The sequence below is a fragment of the Chanodichthys erythropterus genome, chromosome 21 (genome assembly GCF_024489055.1).
Source record: "Chanodichthys erythropterus isolate Z2021 chromosome 21, ASM2448905v1, whole genome shotgun sequence".
NCBI classification, from domain to species: domain Eukaryota; kingdom Metazoa; phylum Chordata; class Actinopteri; order Cypriniformes; family Xenocyprididae; genus Chanodichthys; species Chanodichthys erythropterus.
The window spans coordinates 8,683,277-8,703,268 of record NC_090241.1 but is presented as its reverse complement, the minus strand read 5'-3'; the positions used below and the strand labels follow the sequence as shown (position 1 = coordinate 8,703,268).

Here is a 19,992-nt window from a genome sequence, read left to right as displayed (position 1 = left end):
CATAAGTACATGGTAGAAGAAGCCTATGTTAAATATTCCCATAAAATAAATGTAGCATCTGAAGATGAGGCAATCTAGCGAGAAACAAAAAAAGGCACAAACATGCACAAATTTAAAACATTTATTGCAGTAGCGGTATACCTGTAGAGCAGTAACAAGGAGTAACTGTTTAAATATCTATGATGTCAAATGTCCCCACAACCAACAAACATACTGCTGAAAGCAACTCACACCCACTCTTTTCTCTTTTCATATTGTTTTTTTATACCCTTTTTTGTACTTTAAATATTGTGATCAAACATAAAGGTGCTATACAAAATGAATGATCTCACTGCGTTACAAATCAATAATCATCAACTGAATGAAAAGAAGGTGAAACTAAGTCATTTTAAAGCTATTTGTCTCATTAAGCATGCGGTTTCATCGTCTGAACTGGCTGCCATGCCATGTGACAAGAAGGGAAAAAAGAACAGGCCAAACATTTAAAGAAAAAACAGAAATCAACCCAAAATCTCAGTCCTTAAATTATGCACATGCTCTTTTGATCACGTTCTGTTCATTGTTTTTTTTTTTTTTTTTTTCTGTCTTTTAATACCTTCTCCAGTTTGGACAGTGTATTTTTTATTTATTTACTTTTCCTCTGGAATGACTGAGCATGTTGGCGCCTGACAAACATTTACTGTGTTCGGCATTCGGAGACTAGGGGCTGCTGATGTTTCGCTGCCAGCGATTGTTTAGATCGGTACGATACGTAGCATATGTCATGAATTCACAGACATGAAAACTACACTCAATTCTCTTGCATGTCAAAAATCGTGGGCATACACGATATATTATGAAAGAAAAAGGACTTATTTCTCAAATACTACTCTCAATTAAAGCACGAGTTCATTTAAACATGTACAAGAATGACATTTGAAATTAGATGTCGAGAATTTACAAATATATTGCTGTTGAATTGTAATTGTTCTTCTTTCTTTTTTTTGTTGAGGAAAAGACATCAAGCTTTCCATTTCAGTAAGTAGAAATTGAGCATTTACATCAATAATACAAAATAGCTTTGAAAAAATAAGTTTGCCAGGTTCATCGACTCAGTAAATGCAAAAAACTGGGCAACTGTGCAATGTCATGACCGATTGACATTATCATCCAGGATTCGTTCGTTAATTCTCCTCCAGAGGGGGTGTGTGTGTGTGTGTGTGTTTAAGTGTGTTTGTGCATGTGTGTAACCGTGTGTATGCTTGCTTTACACATCCGGACTGTGGTCCTCTGTTCCAGAAGACAATGACGTTAATGACAAAAGGCCGATAAAAACAACGCATCCCACAATGAATGATAAAAGACAGCTGTCATGTTCACTGATCTATTCCATGTGATTATTACAAGTACATAAAATCGGTTAGTATTAAGTCCTATTTACAAACACTTCAACGATGACAGACTAAACGATTTTCACTAACAGTGTTAATTAGCACAAAGCTTTCTCCATTTGTAGATTCCATTTTCTCGGATGGTGTAGATTAATATAGTCCCAAAACAGCTCAAAAACAACCACGTCACAATATTTGTATATATTGGTCAGCCGTTATATTGTTTTTTTTTTTCTTATTTTTTTTTTTTTCTCTTTATAACCGTGATACATAGAGCACAGCCCTGTTTTGTTTATCCTGAACGGTTTGTTTGCAGTCTCTGTTCAAGACGAAGTATAAGATGATCCCTTTTAATGTGAATTTGCAGCAAACCATGGGAGTTTGAGGGCAGCTATGGATTTGCACGAGAAGATCCTCGCAGACGGGCCGTCGGCGAGTCGGATTCGCATAGTATACTGTCCTGCATAAGCGATAAAGTCTAAGGTCTACTCCATACACGTAACTATCACACCGCATAGGCATCGATCTAAGAAAAGGAGGGGAAAAAAGAGGATTGGACTAAAGCTCTCAAAAGTTGCTGGGATGATCCAAGAGAAAGAGAGAGAGAGGACGGACACAAAATGAACCCAAAAACACTTTTAAAGCTGCTGTTCTTTAGGACTGTCAGGGCCAGAGGCGGGCTGGTAAGATTTCAGGCTGGCCAACGGGATGTCGGCCATGTGACCGCCGCTGCCAAAATGTCCTTCCGAGCTCCCGTAGGTCTTCCTGTCCCCAAACTGCTCCTGGCTTCCGCGCTCACCTTTCCAGCTGCGGGTCAGGGTGTGGCCATTGAGCAGTCTCTCTTTAGCCCACTCCTTTTGGTTGTTGAAAGAGGAAACGGGGGACTTGGGTGAAGGGTACGAGCTCAGGCTCGGCGGCATCCAACAGTTGTCCGAGTGGCCCAACACCAGACACTCTTGGGTGCACATCTCTGTGGCCTCCACTAGGCCTCTCGGTCCTAGAGGTCCATCTGTGGACACAAACAGAGCAAAATTACTTAGGATTGTGCGTTGAGGTCATAACTTCCAAAGCATAGACCTAGAGTCAATGAACATTAAAGCTGTATGAGATGAACATAATGTCTTAAAGGTTTGTAATAATGTCCTAAAGAGAAAACTATGCTGAATATATTTGACTTTAAATACAGTGGAAAATAACACTAACATTCCACCCACGCCAGGATGCAGAGTGCATCGTGGGAATTGATGTGGTATCATCAGCTCAACTGCACTGTCAAATATAATCAAGAATATAATGAAGATAATCCTTAAGGAGTCATTTGGTATTTGCAACATGCCGGTCTGTGTATTTATTTACTCCTGGTTGGACAATGTTAAGATAAAATGAGTAATTGATAATTATTCTAGTCCTCAAAAACATGTACTGTAACTTCAGTAAGCATCATTAAAGTTGCGGGTTATTTATATACAAGTTGTCACAAACAAATGTTTAATGTAGAGAGACAACAGAAAAAGAAAGAAAAGAAAAAAAAATCAATCAATAAAGCATATGTACAGATAATAAAGAGGACCTATAATGCCCATTTTACAAGATATAATACAAGTCTCTGGTGTCCGGAGAATGTGTTTGTGAAGTTTCAGCTCAAAATCCCCCACAGATCATTTATTCTAGCTTGTCAAATTTTCCCCTATTTGGGTGTGAGCAAAAAAAATCCCGATTTTGTGTGTGTCCCTTTAAAAGCAAATGAGCTGCTGCTCCCGGCCCCCTTTCCAGAAGAGGGAGGAGCTTTAACAGCTCGTGTTTCAGTTGCTCAACAACAACAAAGCTGGAGAATCTCACGTCGCCAAAATGATGAGTTGATTCAACTCATCGACTAGCACGTGCCGTCATGATAATCTTTTGTGCAAATCCAGCATTGAATTGATCCTCGTTTGTGAAGCTGTCCGGCGTAAAATGACAGCATGGCAACAACACTCTACTACAACAACTCTTCCTCTTCTCTAAAGCAGCCCAACATGGCCTCACCCCCTTTGTTGTGTGTTCTCAGGGGCAGGGTTTATGTCACCAATCCAGGAAGAAGCATGTTGTAGTCCCTACCAGCCATTTGTTGTAGTCTTTAAAAAGAAATTTCGTTGAAAGAAAATATCTTGAGCATCATAACTTTGCAGATGCTGAAACAGCAACATTACACACTAACTAAAGTTAATAAAGTGAAATCATAATCAAATACCACTTTATTATAATTATATTTATTTTAAAAGAAATGATTCATTATTATTATTGAAAAATGAAAATAGAAAAATACTGATATAAACATCAATTTATATAAAATAATTACATGATATTCATTATTAATTGCCCAAATGAAGATAATTCAAGTGTGTTATACTGTGACAGAAGTCAATATATAGTTTGTTTTATTTCCACATGATTGAACATAGCCGATCACTGCATTTTCAGACTACATCTACGTCTGGACACTTAAAAGGGTTTTAAAATGTCCCTATGAGTGTTAAAAACCAAATGTATGCTCTTGGTTTTACAGCATGTGACTAGACTGTGCCCTGGGCTCTTATCACAGACCGCTGGCTGCACTGTTCTCAGTCCAGCTTAAAAGCTTCTCTCTCCCACCAGCTGCTGAGTGATAAAAATTGGGCCTAAAGTTGATTGGAAAAAAGCTTGAATTGCTAAATATAAAGTGGTGTTAGATTAACTCGATCACCTCATCTCTTCACAGAAGAGCTCCAGTTCAGCAGCACACTGAAAATCCCTTCTTTTCCTTATGTCACTCACATCTGTCACACAAACAATCAAACAAAAAGCTTCCTGAATACAGACCCACATTAAACACGTCGTTACGACCTGCATTCAAGCCAAACACTTTCATAATGCTGTAATATAATAGCGTTCTGTTGAAAACACACTTTCATTTTAACACCACTCTGTGAATCCCGGACACAAGGCATCTATTATTCATACACTTTGTGTAATACAATACTGTTTGGAGCACTAGGGTTTCAATTCTGCCTCTAATTTTCACCGTAACAACTAACATTTCTAACATTTCCTACAGTGAACAAAGGGCTTTGAAAAATGCATCGTCGAGGGAGATCGGAGATCGCTGACTTGTGTTTGCGAGAACTGTGTGAACTGTATATGAAAGACAGCCACATGCAGTAGCCGGACGACGAATAAATGAAATGGGGAAAAGATGAGCATCTGATGAGGGGAGAAAAAAAAGCCAAAGCGCCATGTCTCTACATAATTGGTGTGATAAGGCATAAGTGACTGCCAGAGTTACCGCAAATGGAAGAATCGCTGAAGCAAGAGATTTTTATGGCATCACTTTAAAATACATTGGGACAAAGGACAGATGACTAATATCAAGATCAACATAGTCGGCACACAGTGAGATGCAACAGAAAACATTTATTAATTTATTGATGTTTTGGTTAGTTTTTCTAACCTAAGATGACATGCCAGCATTCTCAATGGTTTTCGCTCTAGTATTTTCTCTTTAAGTATAAATCAAAGTTAGATTCTCTTGAGTAGGGGTGGGAATTGAAATAAATTGAGCTTAACTGTGACTTGTTCAATGTTTGTTTGAACGGGTTCCATTGCTACACCCAGCCTGATCTCAATCTGAACGTAACTACAGTATGTTATGAGGTTGTGATTTCGTATGAATTTATACAATGTGAATCGTACAAAACATATGATTATTATAAAAAAATAAGCATGAAGGTCCTAACCAGGTTACACACTGTAATTAATCAGATTACTTTTTTTCAAGTGACTAGTAAAGTGAAATTACTTTTAAATTTACAACAATTAGTTACTTTTTTCAAATAAGTAACAAGTTCTTCGATTATCCAATTCAGCCATAATTATAGGCAAAAATTACTTTAGATAAACATTAAATTCATGTTACATTTTTTTGTTTGTTTGTTTGTTTTTCTTGATTTCGAACGGCAACACAGCTGAAAGGTTTGTTTGAGCTGCTCCCTATTTTGTAAAGGCGTGAATTTGCATTTCCTTCAGCCTGAGGCTTATCAATTTCATTTTTGGTTTGAAAGAGCCTTTACTTTTGCCAACAATCAACCAAAATGTAAAATAGTTACAAATTGCCATGAGATTGTGTTACTAGACTAATAGGTGGCAACAGGTCAGTGTCGTTTTTTGTCTAATTAATGAATCATTGAAGCACCAATTCATTCACAAAAGAAATACCACCAGTCCGGAATTTACTTACAAACATTTTACTTGCAAAAAAAAAAAAAAAACAAAAAAAAAAAAAAAAAAGTCATTTAGAATGGTTTGTGAACAGCAAACTAAGAATATCTGAATGATTTGCTCTTCAACTGGACATCACCAGTGGTCGGTTGCATATACATAGCTATTATGTCTTAAAGGTACAGTGTGAAAATTTTAGCGGCATCTAGCGGTGAGGTTGCAAAGTGCAATATAGAGAAGCTACGGTGGCCATCACAGGACAAAAATGCCATCATCTGAGACAGCAGAGAGTAGTCAGTCAAGCAAATGCACTCTCTAGAGCAGTTTGTCCATTTGGGGCTACTGTAGAAACATGGTGGCGCAAAATGGTGACTTAACATGTAAGGGGACCCGCAGTGTATGTACATAGAAATGGGTCATTCTAAGTTAATAAAAACACAATGGTTCATTATGTAAGGTCTTTATACACCACTGAAAACATAGTAATGTATATTATATTGCATTTCTGTCAACAGATCCTCATAAAATTTACACATTGCACCTTTAAGAACTAGTCTGACATACTAGCAGTTAGTTAGGGGTATTCAGTCTTACTTTTTGGTATTCAATTAGACCAATCTCCATTTTTATGTACCTGACTTAAAAAAAAATATGACAAGTCTTTAAGGAAAAACTTGGATGACTAACTTGTAAGTCTAGTCTTAGCAGTTTATGCAACCGGCCCCAGTTCTCAAATGAACTCTTATAAACCCACCAAGGAGAGCTATGGAGGATGCCAATATTTTCATAAAATAATGACTTAAATTTCGTTTCAAACATACATTATTTAAATGTGTAGGAATGCATGAGTCTCTTGGATGAACAGAACATTCTGATGCTGCTCTGTCCACATCTGCAGAGAATACAAACATTCATGAAACGTTAACAGATCCAAACATCATGAAAATCATTCAGAGTCAGTATTTTTTATTTTTATTTTTATTTTATTTTTTTAAATGGAACCAGATTTAAAGAAGCGGTTCTTCATGACCAACCCTCCTCTGGAGTTAATCTATTCCTAAAATGGCAGCTTCATTCCTCTCTTGTCATCAAGCTAATAACATGGGCCATTTGGTGCTTCAGTGTCCCATAAACCAGCGTTAGATTCGGCCCTCATCCCTCATCAGGACTAAAGTTCCATACCTGCTCCTGAACGAGAGGCCAGAATCGATATTTCCATCACTCTGACATGTTTGTGTGAGTGCACGCAATGCAAATAATGGCGCAAAGTCTGATTTACATCCATAATGTGTGATAAAAATGTGGAATAATGCAGCAACAATCACATCAACAACAAATAATAATTAATCCACTATACACGCTGACGTTCAGAGATTTTTTGTCACTTTTTTTCACTAAGCGTACTGTATGCGCGTGCCATTTATAGAAGCCAGTCCTATTTCCACGTGAATTTAAATATTTATCCCTGGAGGGAGACCTGTCACTCCCGTCCGTTATCAAGGGAAAACAAACTAACTGAAGAAAAGAACAGCCTCCTCAGATTCAGACATGTGTTTATTACAACGTGATGGCAATGTTGAAAGGAGTTTGTTATTTTTTGGGCTGCCACTCTGTAATTTTCAGGCTCCTGCAGGCATTCAGCATTTTTAATCTACCAGATGGAGTCAAAATGGTTTAATTGCTACTGCCACTCCCTTCAAACTGATCGAGGAAATGGTATTATGTCCTGGTTGTGGTGCTGGTACCAAGTTTGTGTTGTACTACTGTTACTGTTCCATCAGAGCTTTAGCCTGACCAGAGAGGGTGTGGACATCTGAACAACATGTACTATAAAGTGAACAAACAAAGTTCACTTTTTCTGTGACGTAAATCTGAAATTGGCCAGAACTCATAGTTGTGCTAACTGAATATTATACATTATTATACAATATTCAGTGAGCAATTCCTGAATAATTTAAGACAGTACAGTTCCAATGCCAAGAACTTTCCAACTCTGGCAGCTCCAGCAAATTTTTGCTTATTTCAACCGTTTTGGGAACTTACAGTATAAACATCTTTTTGATCATTTTTAATGATAAAGCCTCTGCACCCTGACTCCTGGAAATTGCGTAGAGCCAACCAATCAGACAGGAGCTTACTATTTTGGAAAAGCCAATTTTGTGTACAACATTAGACAATGCACTGATGGCCTATAAGTCCTTGCCTTCCCCTTCCCCACAAACCGCCTGCACGTCACTGAGCTAGACACAGTCCATCCCTATCACTCCTCTAATGGTCTCTGAGGAGGCATAGGAGCATGGCATTATGGGACTGACATGAGGAATCATGAGGGATGAATTAGAGACTGAGTCACAGTGACAGGAAAATGAATTTCACAAATGAGATTGGAAAGAGAGAGGGCGCTGAGAACGAGAGGAGAGAGAGGGAGAGCGTGTGTCTCTGTTTGAACTTGCCCCACATTTCCTGCTCTAGCAGTGTATTATGTGTGTGAGAGCTTTCAATCCACAGTAACTTTATGGTGAATTTGAGAGGATTTTCTGATTTTTGACAGACAACCCTTGTGCACTACAGGAAATGGAGGAAGATAGAGAAAGGGAGGAAACACACACTTCACAGAAGAAAACAATTTCACCCTCAAACTCCACCGATGAAATGCATTTCCTTTATTTAAAAACACCTCTTCTGAATGAGTTTCCTCTTCAAAAGACTGTATGTCAAGCACATGAGGTTACTCAACTGGTCTGCATATAAAGTGCTGTGTTCAGTGACGACAATTATGAAAGAAATAGAAAGAAAGAGAGGGAGAACGATTTCTACATTTTGCTGAAGGAAATGTGTGTGGAGCTTGCCACTGCAAAAAAAGCCAGCTAAGCAGGATGCTACTTTATGTTGTGGATGGTTGCTAATGTTTTTTTTAGTAAATTGCTTTGCTAGGGTATTTTATTTAGCTGTCCACCCTCATGTCTTAAAGTCTCCGTGAAATTAAAATTTGCGTTTTTTAGCTTTTAGCCTTAAAAGCTGTTAGCCTTAAGGTTACGTATAACTTGGTGTGTTCCAAAACAATGACAAAATTCGCATTTAGGAGATATAAGCATTCAAAACTTACAGTCTCTCACTTCCACTAAAATAGATCACGGATTTAATGACATCAGCTTCTCATCAAAACTTCTGCCCAATCAAATGCTCTCTACAATCTGAAGTCCCACCCCCTCCTACACTATAAACAGACGCTGAAGCTGAAATCGGTCACTTGTTCACACATTTACTATATAGAGGATAGGGAACAATTCAGACAGTGTAAATATGCTTTCCACTGACTCGAATGAAGACTGTTATCATGTTGGTGTCACGTGAACTGCTGCAGGTCGAGCACAGTCTGCTCCATCCAGAGACACAAGAGCACAGAGCGGATCGTATGCGCGAGCCGGCATAGACCACAAAATGTTCGGACGCATTTGATTTCTACAAACAATGATATATTTTAACGAAATATAGAGGAGAAACGGTTAGAGATTATGAGATAAAATTGGGTATTACAAGGTCAATGGCTCTGACCAAGCTGTGATCTATGCGAAACGCTATTGGCTATTTTGAAAAAAAGGGAGGAGCTTATAGACATATCCCACCCTGACTTCCTGTTTCATTGGAAATTACGTCAACACAGTGAATAAAGCTGCGTGTTCCAAGGCACTTCAGTGGACCTTTAATGATATTCTGGTGCTGAGATATGGTTGGATCCGGTTAGAACCATATGGTGTTCTGAGTGTTTTTGGCTGTTGTGTTGTGGGTTGTTACTAAGCTGCTGGCAGTGGCGTAGTGGACAGGCACGCGATAACCCCTCATGCTGGGGTGCGCCGATAGACTTTGATATCGTATATTGACAATAGCCAGAGAAATCGATAAAAGTATCAGTTATTGGCCATATCAAGAGGATTTGGCATTTTCATTTAATGTATTTAAATTATTATTATTATTGTTCCTTTTATTATTGCCTCACTGCATTTATTATGCATCACTGCATAACCGATGTGCTGCGAGGATAATTCAAAGATGTTGGATTAGCTTACTCATTTCAAAAACTCACATCAAAAAAATATGCGCTGTTAATGCAGCATCAGATGTGAAAAGCTCAGTCAGTTTTTACTTTTAATTTCTGTAGTGAATAACTGACTCGGGTTTCAGAATTCTTCACTGGCATAACTCTAGCGCAAAGTTTGCACATCGCTTGTATGATATCCACTGGCTCGCCTTCATGGTTTAAAATGGAAATATTTACAATATTGCATTACATTTTTCTTTATCAACAATTGCTTGCAATATGATGAACAGTGGCTGCTACACAATTCGCTGCTGGTAGTTGGTTGCAAGGGTCTTCTTTGTGAATATCTGATATTTTTGTCGAGATTTGGCTCATATATGTTGAAATGTGATTGTTAGGACATTGCTAAGTGGTTGCTAGGGTTTGCTAGTGTCTCATGGGTGGTTGCTAGGTAGTTTTGCCGGTTTTATTATCTGTCAGATGAAAATTATGCAGCAAAGTTTAATACTTGTGGTTAGGAGTTTAAGTGCGAAACTGTGACCGTCTTTTCTTCCCTACTGTGATGTATGTCTGAGTGAAATGGATGAAAAGAAGAAGAAGAAGAAGAAAGGAATAGGTAATTGATTGGTTTGTTGGATCGCTGTCAGTTGCAAATTTCTGTGATTTCATGTAAATGACAGGTTTCTGGAATAGAGAGGTTATTGTTGAGAAAATATCATGTTTTTGATTAAAGATTATGAGGGCACTTAATAATAATAATAAAAAGTAAATAATAATAATAATAATGTGTATGGATAAATCACTTATAATACACAATGAAATATTCCATAAAAAAATAAAAGAATTGTCGCCATATATTTCATAAGTCTAACACTAAGTAAAAGCAACAGTAAGAGTAGCAAAGGAATTAGACAGTCATATTACAACAATGACCTTTACTAAGAAGTATATCACATGTTCAGCTCAGCCTGGGAAATGGTAGGTCACAACAGTGATATCAATTCTTCCCCAGCCTCTTCAATAAATGCATTTCAAACCTATTTCTCAGCTTCCTCCGTCTTAATGATATCATTTCATTTGCAGATTGATCATGTCAAATGACCCTCTGCTTCAGCCATGTTAACTAAATTAATCTTGCTCTGTTCTCTTCCCATTTTGTCCCTTCATTTGGGATTTCCATTCCGCTGACAGGGTTGCATCTTCCATTAACATGCAAATTGGTGCTCCACGAGACCTGCCTCAAACAGACAACCAATATCCACCTTACATCGACCTGATGTGATGGGCTGGATGAAACTGACCCAAGATGGTCCAGCTGAAACTATAGAAAAACTACAGTAGAAAAAATGCACATTCTGCCGTCCAATTGATCAATGGAAGATTTAATGCCACACTATATACTGCTAAACTATACTGTAATGTGGAGTCTAAAATAATTTTGCATTTGTAAAGCTTAGTGTAACGCCACCTTCACTAATACTTCATACAGAAAAGCGTTCAGGATATCCTTTTCATGTCGTCTTCAATTAAGCACCATCAAGCACACAAATTCAAGTGATAAGAACCAAACAACTGGATCTGTTTCAAAGAAAATACCAACATCTTTCATTTTCTCTGTGAATCTAAAAATAATTAGGCACGTTTACTTATTTACCGTCTAATTTATGATCTATACTTGTGGTCTAAACATCTACCATTTAATGATATTTGAGAAGAGGTAAAATGTGAAAACAACTTCTTTTTTATTTTTTCACAGCTCCATGGACATGGATAAAAAGAACTCACAATCAAAGGTTCCTGGCGTAATAATCTTTTTCCGCAGGGTTATTATGTTGACGTCAAGGTTATGGCATCCAAGGTGAATACAATCAGAAGCCAGAGGAAGCAATGCTCGAGCTACACCTTGATTAAAACGGAAACATGGAAGCAGAGCTGTGTCATTAGGAAACATGTTCTTTCCTTTGTTCTGGCCGTTCTCTCTTCCCCCTCCCCCCTCCAAAATAACATGTTTACAAATAAGTACCATGACTGATGCTTTCTTCCATGAATAATGATCGCTCTATGATGCAGTGACTTCCCAAAAGTCAACTATCGCCCTTGTGAAAATACAAAAGGAATGAGAAAACCTTGAAATGCTTGTTGTTGTTCAGCATCTCAGCTTGGGTCATTCTTCCAATTATATAATTTTTTCAGATGAGTTCCTAGAAAATTAGCTGTGCTGTGTAGTCTTTTTTTTTTTTTTGTCAAATGTGGCAGGCAGCTAGGGCTACGATACAATAGCACTCGCAGGAAGCTTAGGGAATATCATGCCACCTGTTTTTCATTGTGTTTGACATCTCCCTATTCATAAAGATGTGTTCGTTCACTAGCACGTCTCTCGTAATGAAAAGAGAAGCCAGATAACAGCAGTTAACTTTGCAGGCTCTTTTCGTCAAAGAGTTATTGTTTGTAAATTTGAGATCAGTTAACAGTTAATTAAGATGACACTTTTACAGAAGTATCATCTAACTTCAAAGATAATAGTACAGTAAAAAAAAAAAAAAAAAAATGGGGCCTGTTTTGGCATTGCTTTTTGCCATTAAAATAGTTTAAAAACACATAGAAGTGCATTGAAGGAAAAACTCAAGCCTTATTAAATAATTGTAAATATTGAAACATATGGGTCAATGACGTGACGGGTAATTTTTTTTGTCCAAAGGCCTTAATAATAATTAAAAACAAAGATATGACATCCAAAGTAAGTAGGGCAGTAAAACTAGATGTCTTTTATTGAATCTAAACGGTTTTAATGATATTTTACTACATATAAAAGTATATTCAAGATTTTGAAGGATCAAAAGTCATTTGGTTTAACCATCTAAAGGCCAATACAGCCATTTAATTTGTGATTAAAATATCTGGCATGATTCTGGCATGATTTTATAACATCAAAATAGTGCAAAATGGTATTAGAATTGTATGTATGTTGCTTTGTTTTGAAAGAGAATGTCCATAAAAAAGAATTTCATTGACGCCATTTGGAGTAACCAATATAATGGGACCATTTTGGATCAAGTCATGCGGTCAATATCATGGGACAGGATGTGATACAGTATCATTCAGACACCTGCAAAGTACCACATGGTCATGAAGCAAAGTAACTAACTCTCTCTTAACTAATTGAAAAATTCATGTTTTCTCTTGCTGATACACGTCCCGAAACATCAGGTCATTTGGTACAACCGATATAAAACATGGAAAATGTTGTAATATCTTAAAAACTTGTACTAAATATAACATTTTTAACATTGCTAGACAGCTAGCAAGCTAACTAGCTATCTAACTAGATATTAGCATGTTAGCATTGTTAGAAAATACTGTCATTCGGTATAACCAAAAGGGTCATTCCGTAAAACCTAAATTTTGGTTAAACCGAATTACTTTTTTGATGACAAATTTTGTCCATCTAGTAAAAAAATGACAAAATCAGTGTTAATTGATTATAAAAACCACATAATCTAATTTTTAATGTTTAATAAAACTTTAAAATTAATTATATCTCCATTATGCTTTTTTACACTTTTAAAAACCTTATTTGTCAATGACCCATATACAAATATTTGTGCTGTCAAAGAAATTAGATTAGATGTTAGATGCAATTAGATTGTGATTAATTGATTTGACAGCACTAATAAATACACAAATAAACAAACTGAATTGAAATATCTGGTGACCAAACTTTTGGGTGGGCTTTTTCGCATTGGCTAGTAAACATCTAACTAGCAACCACCAAGAGCACCTTAACAACTGCACATAAACACTCCAAAACATCATAGCAACCACCACAAACACCCCAGCATCACTGTGCCGACTTTTACATGAACAAACAATGCTTACATGCTCTCAGAAAAATTTTTTCCACAACCTTTTTTTTGTTGTTGTCTTTGTTATTCGTTGAAACTGCTCTCGTTCTCTTATCCTTGATTGTCTCCGGCCTCCGTCACCATGACACCCTGTTGTCTAGGTGCTCGGTTGCCGTGACGCCCTGCCCTAGTTTGGGTTGCTTTGGCTTGCTGTTTGGCCTCTCTGTTTGACCTCCAGTCAGTCTGATGACTGCACCTGTCACACCAGCATCACCATGGCACCCCTCAACCGGCACATGTCACCTTGTGCGATAATCAAAGGCTGGACTGCAGGATGCTGGAAAGAAATCAAAGCCTGTTTGTGTGTGTATGGCCATCTTTGTAACGACAGGGATGGAAGTTGTTCTGCTTCAGAAATACAACGTCTTTTTCTAAGACAACACACGGGTCAATGACGTGACAGCGATTTAAAATTACATTTAAATGCAATTAATACAATGACGACAATTACTTTTTTAATAACAGTTTTGATTATTCAAATATTAAATATTATTGATATTTGGAAAAGTTTCAAAATCAAAGCTTATATTAACTAACATGCAGGAAGCTGTTTTGTTGTCACATGACAATCGAATAATAAAACAGGAAATTACATCAGAAATGAACTCTGTAGAGTCCAATGACTGTGTGTTGATGTCAACTCATCTCTTTAAAATATATCAGTTTTTTTTTTTCTTTATGTTTAATTCAGGTTATAAAATGGTACAGTATGACACCAAAACAATAGGGGAGGGTGGTGGTGGAGAGAAGAAAGACTTCTTTTCAAAATTTGTCACTGATCCATACACATCATGTCTGCATGGAGAAACCATCCAATGAAACCTCTGTCCAGAAGACTACAGGCATGGAGTCCAACTGACTCATCCGGCACCTGAGTCTCTTATTGTCTCGTATGATAATTATAGAGATGTCACTGACATTGTTGCAGTAATTGCTCGTGTATGAACTGATTATTGCTTTAGTAAATGAGCGGTTAGATGGATCATTTCAGCTGATGATTCCAGATGGATTATTACATGAATAACTCACTAACAAAAGATTTTCACACAGCTAGGAAAATATTAATGTGGGAGTTCATGCTGATTTTTTTTTTTCTTCCCTATTTTTTAAGAATTTTTTTTACTGTGTGAAAAGGGAAAAAAGGACCATTAAATACCATAAAACTAAAGAAAAATAGATGGAATCCACTCTTTTGGTTACACTGTATTTCAATTAGGGATGTCCCGATCACGTTTTTTTGCCCTCGAGTCAGAGTCCGAGTCATTTGATTTTGAGTATCTGCCGATACCGAGTCCCGATCCGATACTTAATAGCCTACATAAAAAAGAATAAAGAAGAGCGAAAAAACAGATCCAGGAACAGTGCTTTTCAGGTTTTTCAGGTATTCAGTTTTCAAATAGAAATCAAATATAAAATATCACTGCATATTATCTTTACTGTATAAAATAAATAAAGATTAATCATTATTGAAGTTACAAAAACTATTCAGTCAAGAGCAGTGAGTGATTTCTTTGTTTTTTGTTGTTTGATTTAACATTAAATACAGGCAGCAGGAATAGTTGTTTTCCCTTTAAGACATGCACGATCCAGTACATATACTGTTCCACATGCGCTGTCTTTCTCGACTTATATACGTTCACTTAAGACATAACCGACTATGTTTGCTAGGATACTCGCTAGGACGGGCATGTTGACATAATTTTTGTATGAATGTGGCCGCCGAAGCGCAAGACCTGAAAGAGAACTCAGTATTTGCGCGCTGACTGGAATAAGCGTGTGCGCGCTTCGGATGAGCGCACACAAATCTTCTCACAGCGCGTGCGAGTTCTCTTTCGCGTCTTGTTCTTTAAGGTTTAAATCAGCAAGGCTTAAATGAGTTAGTTTAAATACAGACAGCAAAGTGTGCTGTTCAGGTCTCACCTGCGCTCGCACGCTATCAACACCCGGGTGATGACGACGTAAATGACTGAACATTAGAGCAGACGACACTCACAGTTAACAGTTTACAAAGAGTGACTGTTTTGTCCACGCTTTCTGATTATCGTTGTTGTAAGGTTTTGTGCATCCATCGACTGAAACATACATTATCTGAACTCTGTCTGTTTTCCACGTTGCTATTTTAAACAAACCATATTAACCAATAGATGCGTCGTCATTCGAGATGGACCGCAGTGCAAGTGCCGTCCGTAAGTGGAGAACCGTATGGTTCGATTTTTTTACCGAGAACCGTTGCACCCCTAATACATATACAGCTATGGAAACAATTAAGAGACCACTTAACATTGATTTCTGAACTAGGAGTGGTCTCTTAATTTTTTCCATAGCTGTATATCCGAGTCCTGATCGGGAGGTAATGTCCGATTCCGATCGAGTCTGAAACCACAAGATCGGGCCCGATTTCCGATCATGTGATTGGATCTGGACATCCCTAATTTCAATGGTCCAATTTTGATAATCTATAAGTAACTTTGCATCTACATGTCAACTAAATCTCACTAGAGTATTAGACTGTCTGCTTAATATCTGCTAACACTTTATTTTGATGCTCCCCAACAGACATTCTACTGATTATAAGTTGCTTTGCAACTACGTCAACTTATTCTACTAACCCAAACCCTAACACCTAACCCTAACCCTAACCCCACCTAATGAGAGTAAGTTGACATGTAATTGCAAATTTACTTAAAGTTAGTAGAATGTGTAAAGTGGACCATCGAAATAAAGTGTAACCACTCTTTTTAACCAGCTTTAAGGGTTGCTGAAGAATGTTTAACAGTCATTGTGTCTCTATTAAACGTGCTGGTGTTGTACACCTTTGGATCATAAATTAAATACATTGTTGGCTTAGTAACCTCCAAGGAGGTTGAAAATAGCTTCCTATTCATCTCAATTGCTCGGCTGAGGTATGCAATGTGTGTTTTATGTCTGACTAGCCAAGTCTTGACCTTCTAGTCTTTTGGGCTTCATTCATAAAGCATATCTAATTTTTCGGTTAATCAAATGTAAATACATTCTTATGCATTCAATTCCTGATTTACATAATTTCATGTTTTATAAGTGAGGCCTATAGAGTACAAGCTATAATGGCATCTAAAATGCATAAACACACACTCACACATACGGCAGCAGATGCACACTTCACAGTTGACAGAAGGTGTTGGAGTGCTGTACAGACGGTACTGATCAGATGGTCCCTCGCTCCAGTACAACAACAATAGAACAGTCAAGCCAAGGGCAAGGTTCATTAAGTTTACTCCGATAAATGGCTAATAAAGAACATGCACCGACACAGCCTTCAGTCTGGAGTAACACACTGACACACATTCGTACATGAACATGCACAGGAGCATTCCACTGGTGACATGTTGATCTCAGTTCAATGACTCCCATCGCAAAGTAGTGAATAATGAGTTATTCTGATGAACAACACTGAGGTGTAGGATTGCTGCAACAGAAAGCACTAATGAACAATCAACTTGATTCTCTGCGGTTTGTACAGACCGGTATTGGGGAAGATAATTCAGACTGTAGTTTGCCAAACCACAAGCAACTCATTATTTAAAATAGTTGAGTCAAGCTACCCATTTAAATCTGGTCCTGAGCTAAGCTACACGAGTCTTGCTACTTTGATGTAAATGGGAGAATATATTTTAAAACATGTATACATTTTCTAAAAAAAAAAAAAAAAAATCTAAATCCATTATTATAATTTAATAAAATATCTCTGCTTTATGTAGGGTCCTAAATGTCCTATTTTTCATGTCCTGATAATATATAAAATAAAATATTTCATTATTATTTGGAAGAAAAAAAATCTGGAAATACTATAGCATGATTCCTCGAGTGAATGGTTTAAATCCAAATGAAATGTGATTATTGCCTCAGTCTACTTTAGCACAAAACACAGTCATAGCGAAGTAATGCCTTTTCAAGCTACAACTTGTTACTGGAGAGGCCATACTATTTTAAAAAAAATCACTGAGCTAATGTCACAGTACTGAAAAATGTAAAGTTAGCAGTATAGGCTAGCTATCGTTAGTTATGCCAGTTTTGTCATATTGTAGTTAGAAATTGCAGTTGCAACATTGGTCAAAATCTATCTATCTATCTATCTATCTATCTATCTATCTATCTATCTATCTATCTATCTATCTATCTATCTATCTATCTATCTATCTATCTATCTATCTATCTATCTATCTATCTATCTATCTATCTATCTATCTATCTATCTATCTATCTATCTATCTATCTATCTATCTAGGAGTACTGAAAAAATGAAAAGTCATTCCCCAACATCGAGGTACACACAAAGGTAATCCTGTGTCACAGAGGGTCAAAAAAAAAAAAAAAAATACAGTACAGAAATGACATCATTATTGTAAATGGACTCAAATGAATTCTGTGAAAGGAGATCTTTATGGCAGCACTGCCGGTCCACCTCCAGCTTTTGTTTGGAGACACAATCATTGCTTTAGTCAGAATGGAAAAATACTCAAGTGCTCATGCACCCACTGTCTCCGTCTGCCACCCAGCCCATTACCAGAGCTCTGGCTGGCACACGCCCATCCAGAGAGAACAAATGGTCCCAGTGCTCGTGCCAACATTACGTCAGGCTCTATAAATGTGATGCTCAGGGTGACCCCGCGAGGAGTCAGCATCTCAAGGCCACTGGCATCGGCGATGGAGAGCCGCTCAATACAAATGTCTTTGAAACCACTGGTAACAGACAAATAACTCTTACGGACAAGAAATACATCAACAGAGCAAACTTAACCTGCAGTAGTTTACAATTTCCCCTGCATTTTGGCAGCAAACATTACAAATGACACATTATAACATATAATGTGCACTCAGCCACCCTGAAGAGTTTTATTTGGAGATAATGACTGGCTGAATGTACATTATACTGGTTATTATGCCGCGATTTACCAAATAAATAAATATATGGACATGAAATATTGATTAAAGCTGAAGTTACTCTATAATGTGAAAAGAAAGAAACTGTAGAGTGATACGAGATAGATATATACAATATATCTCTACAGGATTTTGGATTGAGTAGATATTCATAGGGAATATGGAAACTAATGTAAATTATTATTAGTTTTATTATTATTAAATTAAGTTCTGACTTATGGAGAAGGCGATTCACCACTTGGTGAATGGTAGATGTGTCTTGAAAGTTTTATATGTTATTGTTAAAAATCAATTTCTCTATGGACAAAGTAAATGGGATTTGAGACTGAGAGAAAAAGAGACTTACGACTTGGGCATGAGGAGCTACGACAGTTTGATGTGTCTGGGAAATGTTTTGGGTGATGATGTGGTGTAAAAGTCTAGCCAGAGCTCTGAGCACAGGATTTCTGAATCTTCCTTCTGTCTGATGGGTCTGTCCTGGGTGTCCCTTTAAGGCTGGTTCTGGCTAGTGTTGCATGGCTAGAATAGCAAAATAGGGCTGCATTTGTTCCCTTTGTGGTGAGAGAAACACTGGCCAACACAGATTGATTACAGATGAGAAGTGAAGGTAAGATGTTCTGAGTTAGGCAGAAGATAAATACATGTTTGCATTTTCTGTGAGTTGTACTTGCCTGTGCAGATTATAACTCCATGATATATGAAAATGTGAGTAGTTTCCAGGGTGCTGCTATGCAGTTGCTAAGGTGTTCTAAGTGGTTTTTGCATTCTATGTGGTTGGTATTACTGGTTCAAGTGAAAAGATGGTCCTTCCATAAAAAAATAAAATAAAAAAAAAGGGCTTTTTAGCTTCTATTATTATCCAGGAGCCTGAGTTGCTTGGAAAATAACAGCAAATCTCTCCTCAACAAGCCTCACAATTTGAGGTATCACTCATATATGCAGCACAAATGGCTGTAGGACGAGTTACATGACTAAATGTAACATTTTAGTTAAGCTTTAGCCTTTTACCATTGATATTCAAGTAGCTAAATGCTAATTTTGTCATATTGTAGTTAAAAATTGCAGTTGCAACATTGGTCAAAATAATTGCAATTTGATTTTTTGAACAAACAGTACAGCCCCACTAAAATGAATCTGAATGATGTACCTTATGAGTACCCTAACACTTTCTTTGTCTGGCTTTTAAAACTACTGAACTAAAACTAAGGCTTTTTCAAGCCAACTTAATGATATCAATGCTTGCATGCAAACAATTTTGGAAAGGGCAAGTTTGTGGTATGTTATGTTGAGGTAACGTCACAATACTGTTTCTTTTCCATCACCAGCAGCAGAAGTTTAAATGTGAAGTTTACGTTTTAAGCTGCACCCCCTTGTTTATTGTTGCTCACTCAGAAAAGCATTTAAGAACAGTTTTTTTTTTTTTTTCTTCATAAATAGTTTTAAAATATGACTCATAATGTGGTAAAAATTATCCACCATTCTCTCCACATTTGTGGCCTTATGGGAGAGAAAGATGTCAACAAGTTAG

At 37.2% G+C, this 19,992-nt stretch overlaps 1 protein-coding gene across 2 annotated transcripts in view; it reads right to left on the bottom strand.

Moving 5' to 3' along the window:
- Positions 1 to 242: 242 nt before the first annotated feature.
- Positions 243 to 19,992, bottom strand: part of LOC137011073 (protocadherin-9) — a 308,168-nt gene continuing 288,418 nt past the window's right edge. For both annotated transcript variants that reach the window (XM_067373649.1, XM_067373650.1), the window contains one exon: positions 243 to 2,379. In XM_067373649.1, coding sequence (XP_067229750.1) covers positions 2,009 to 2,379 — 371 coding nt within the window. In that variant the 3' untranslated portion in view covers positions 243 to 2,008. The remainder of the gene's footprint in view (positions 2,380 to 19,992) is intronic.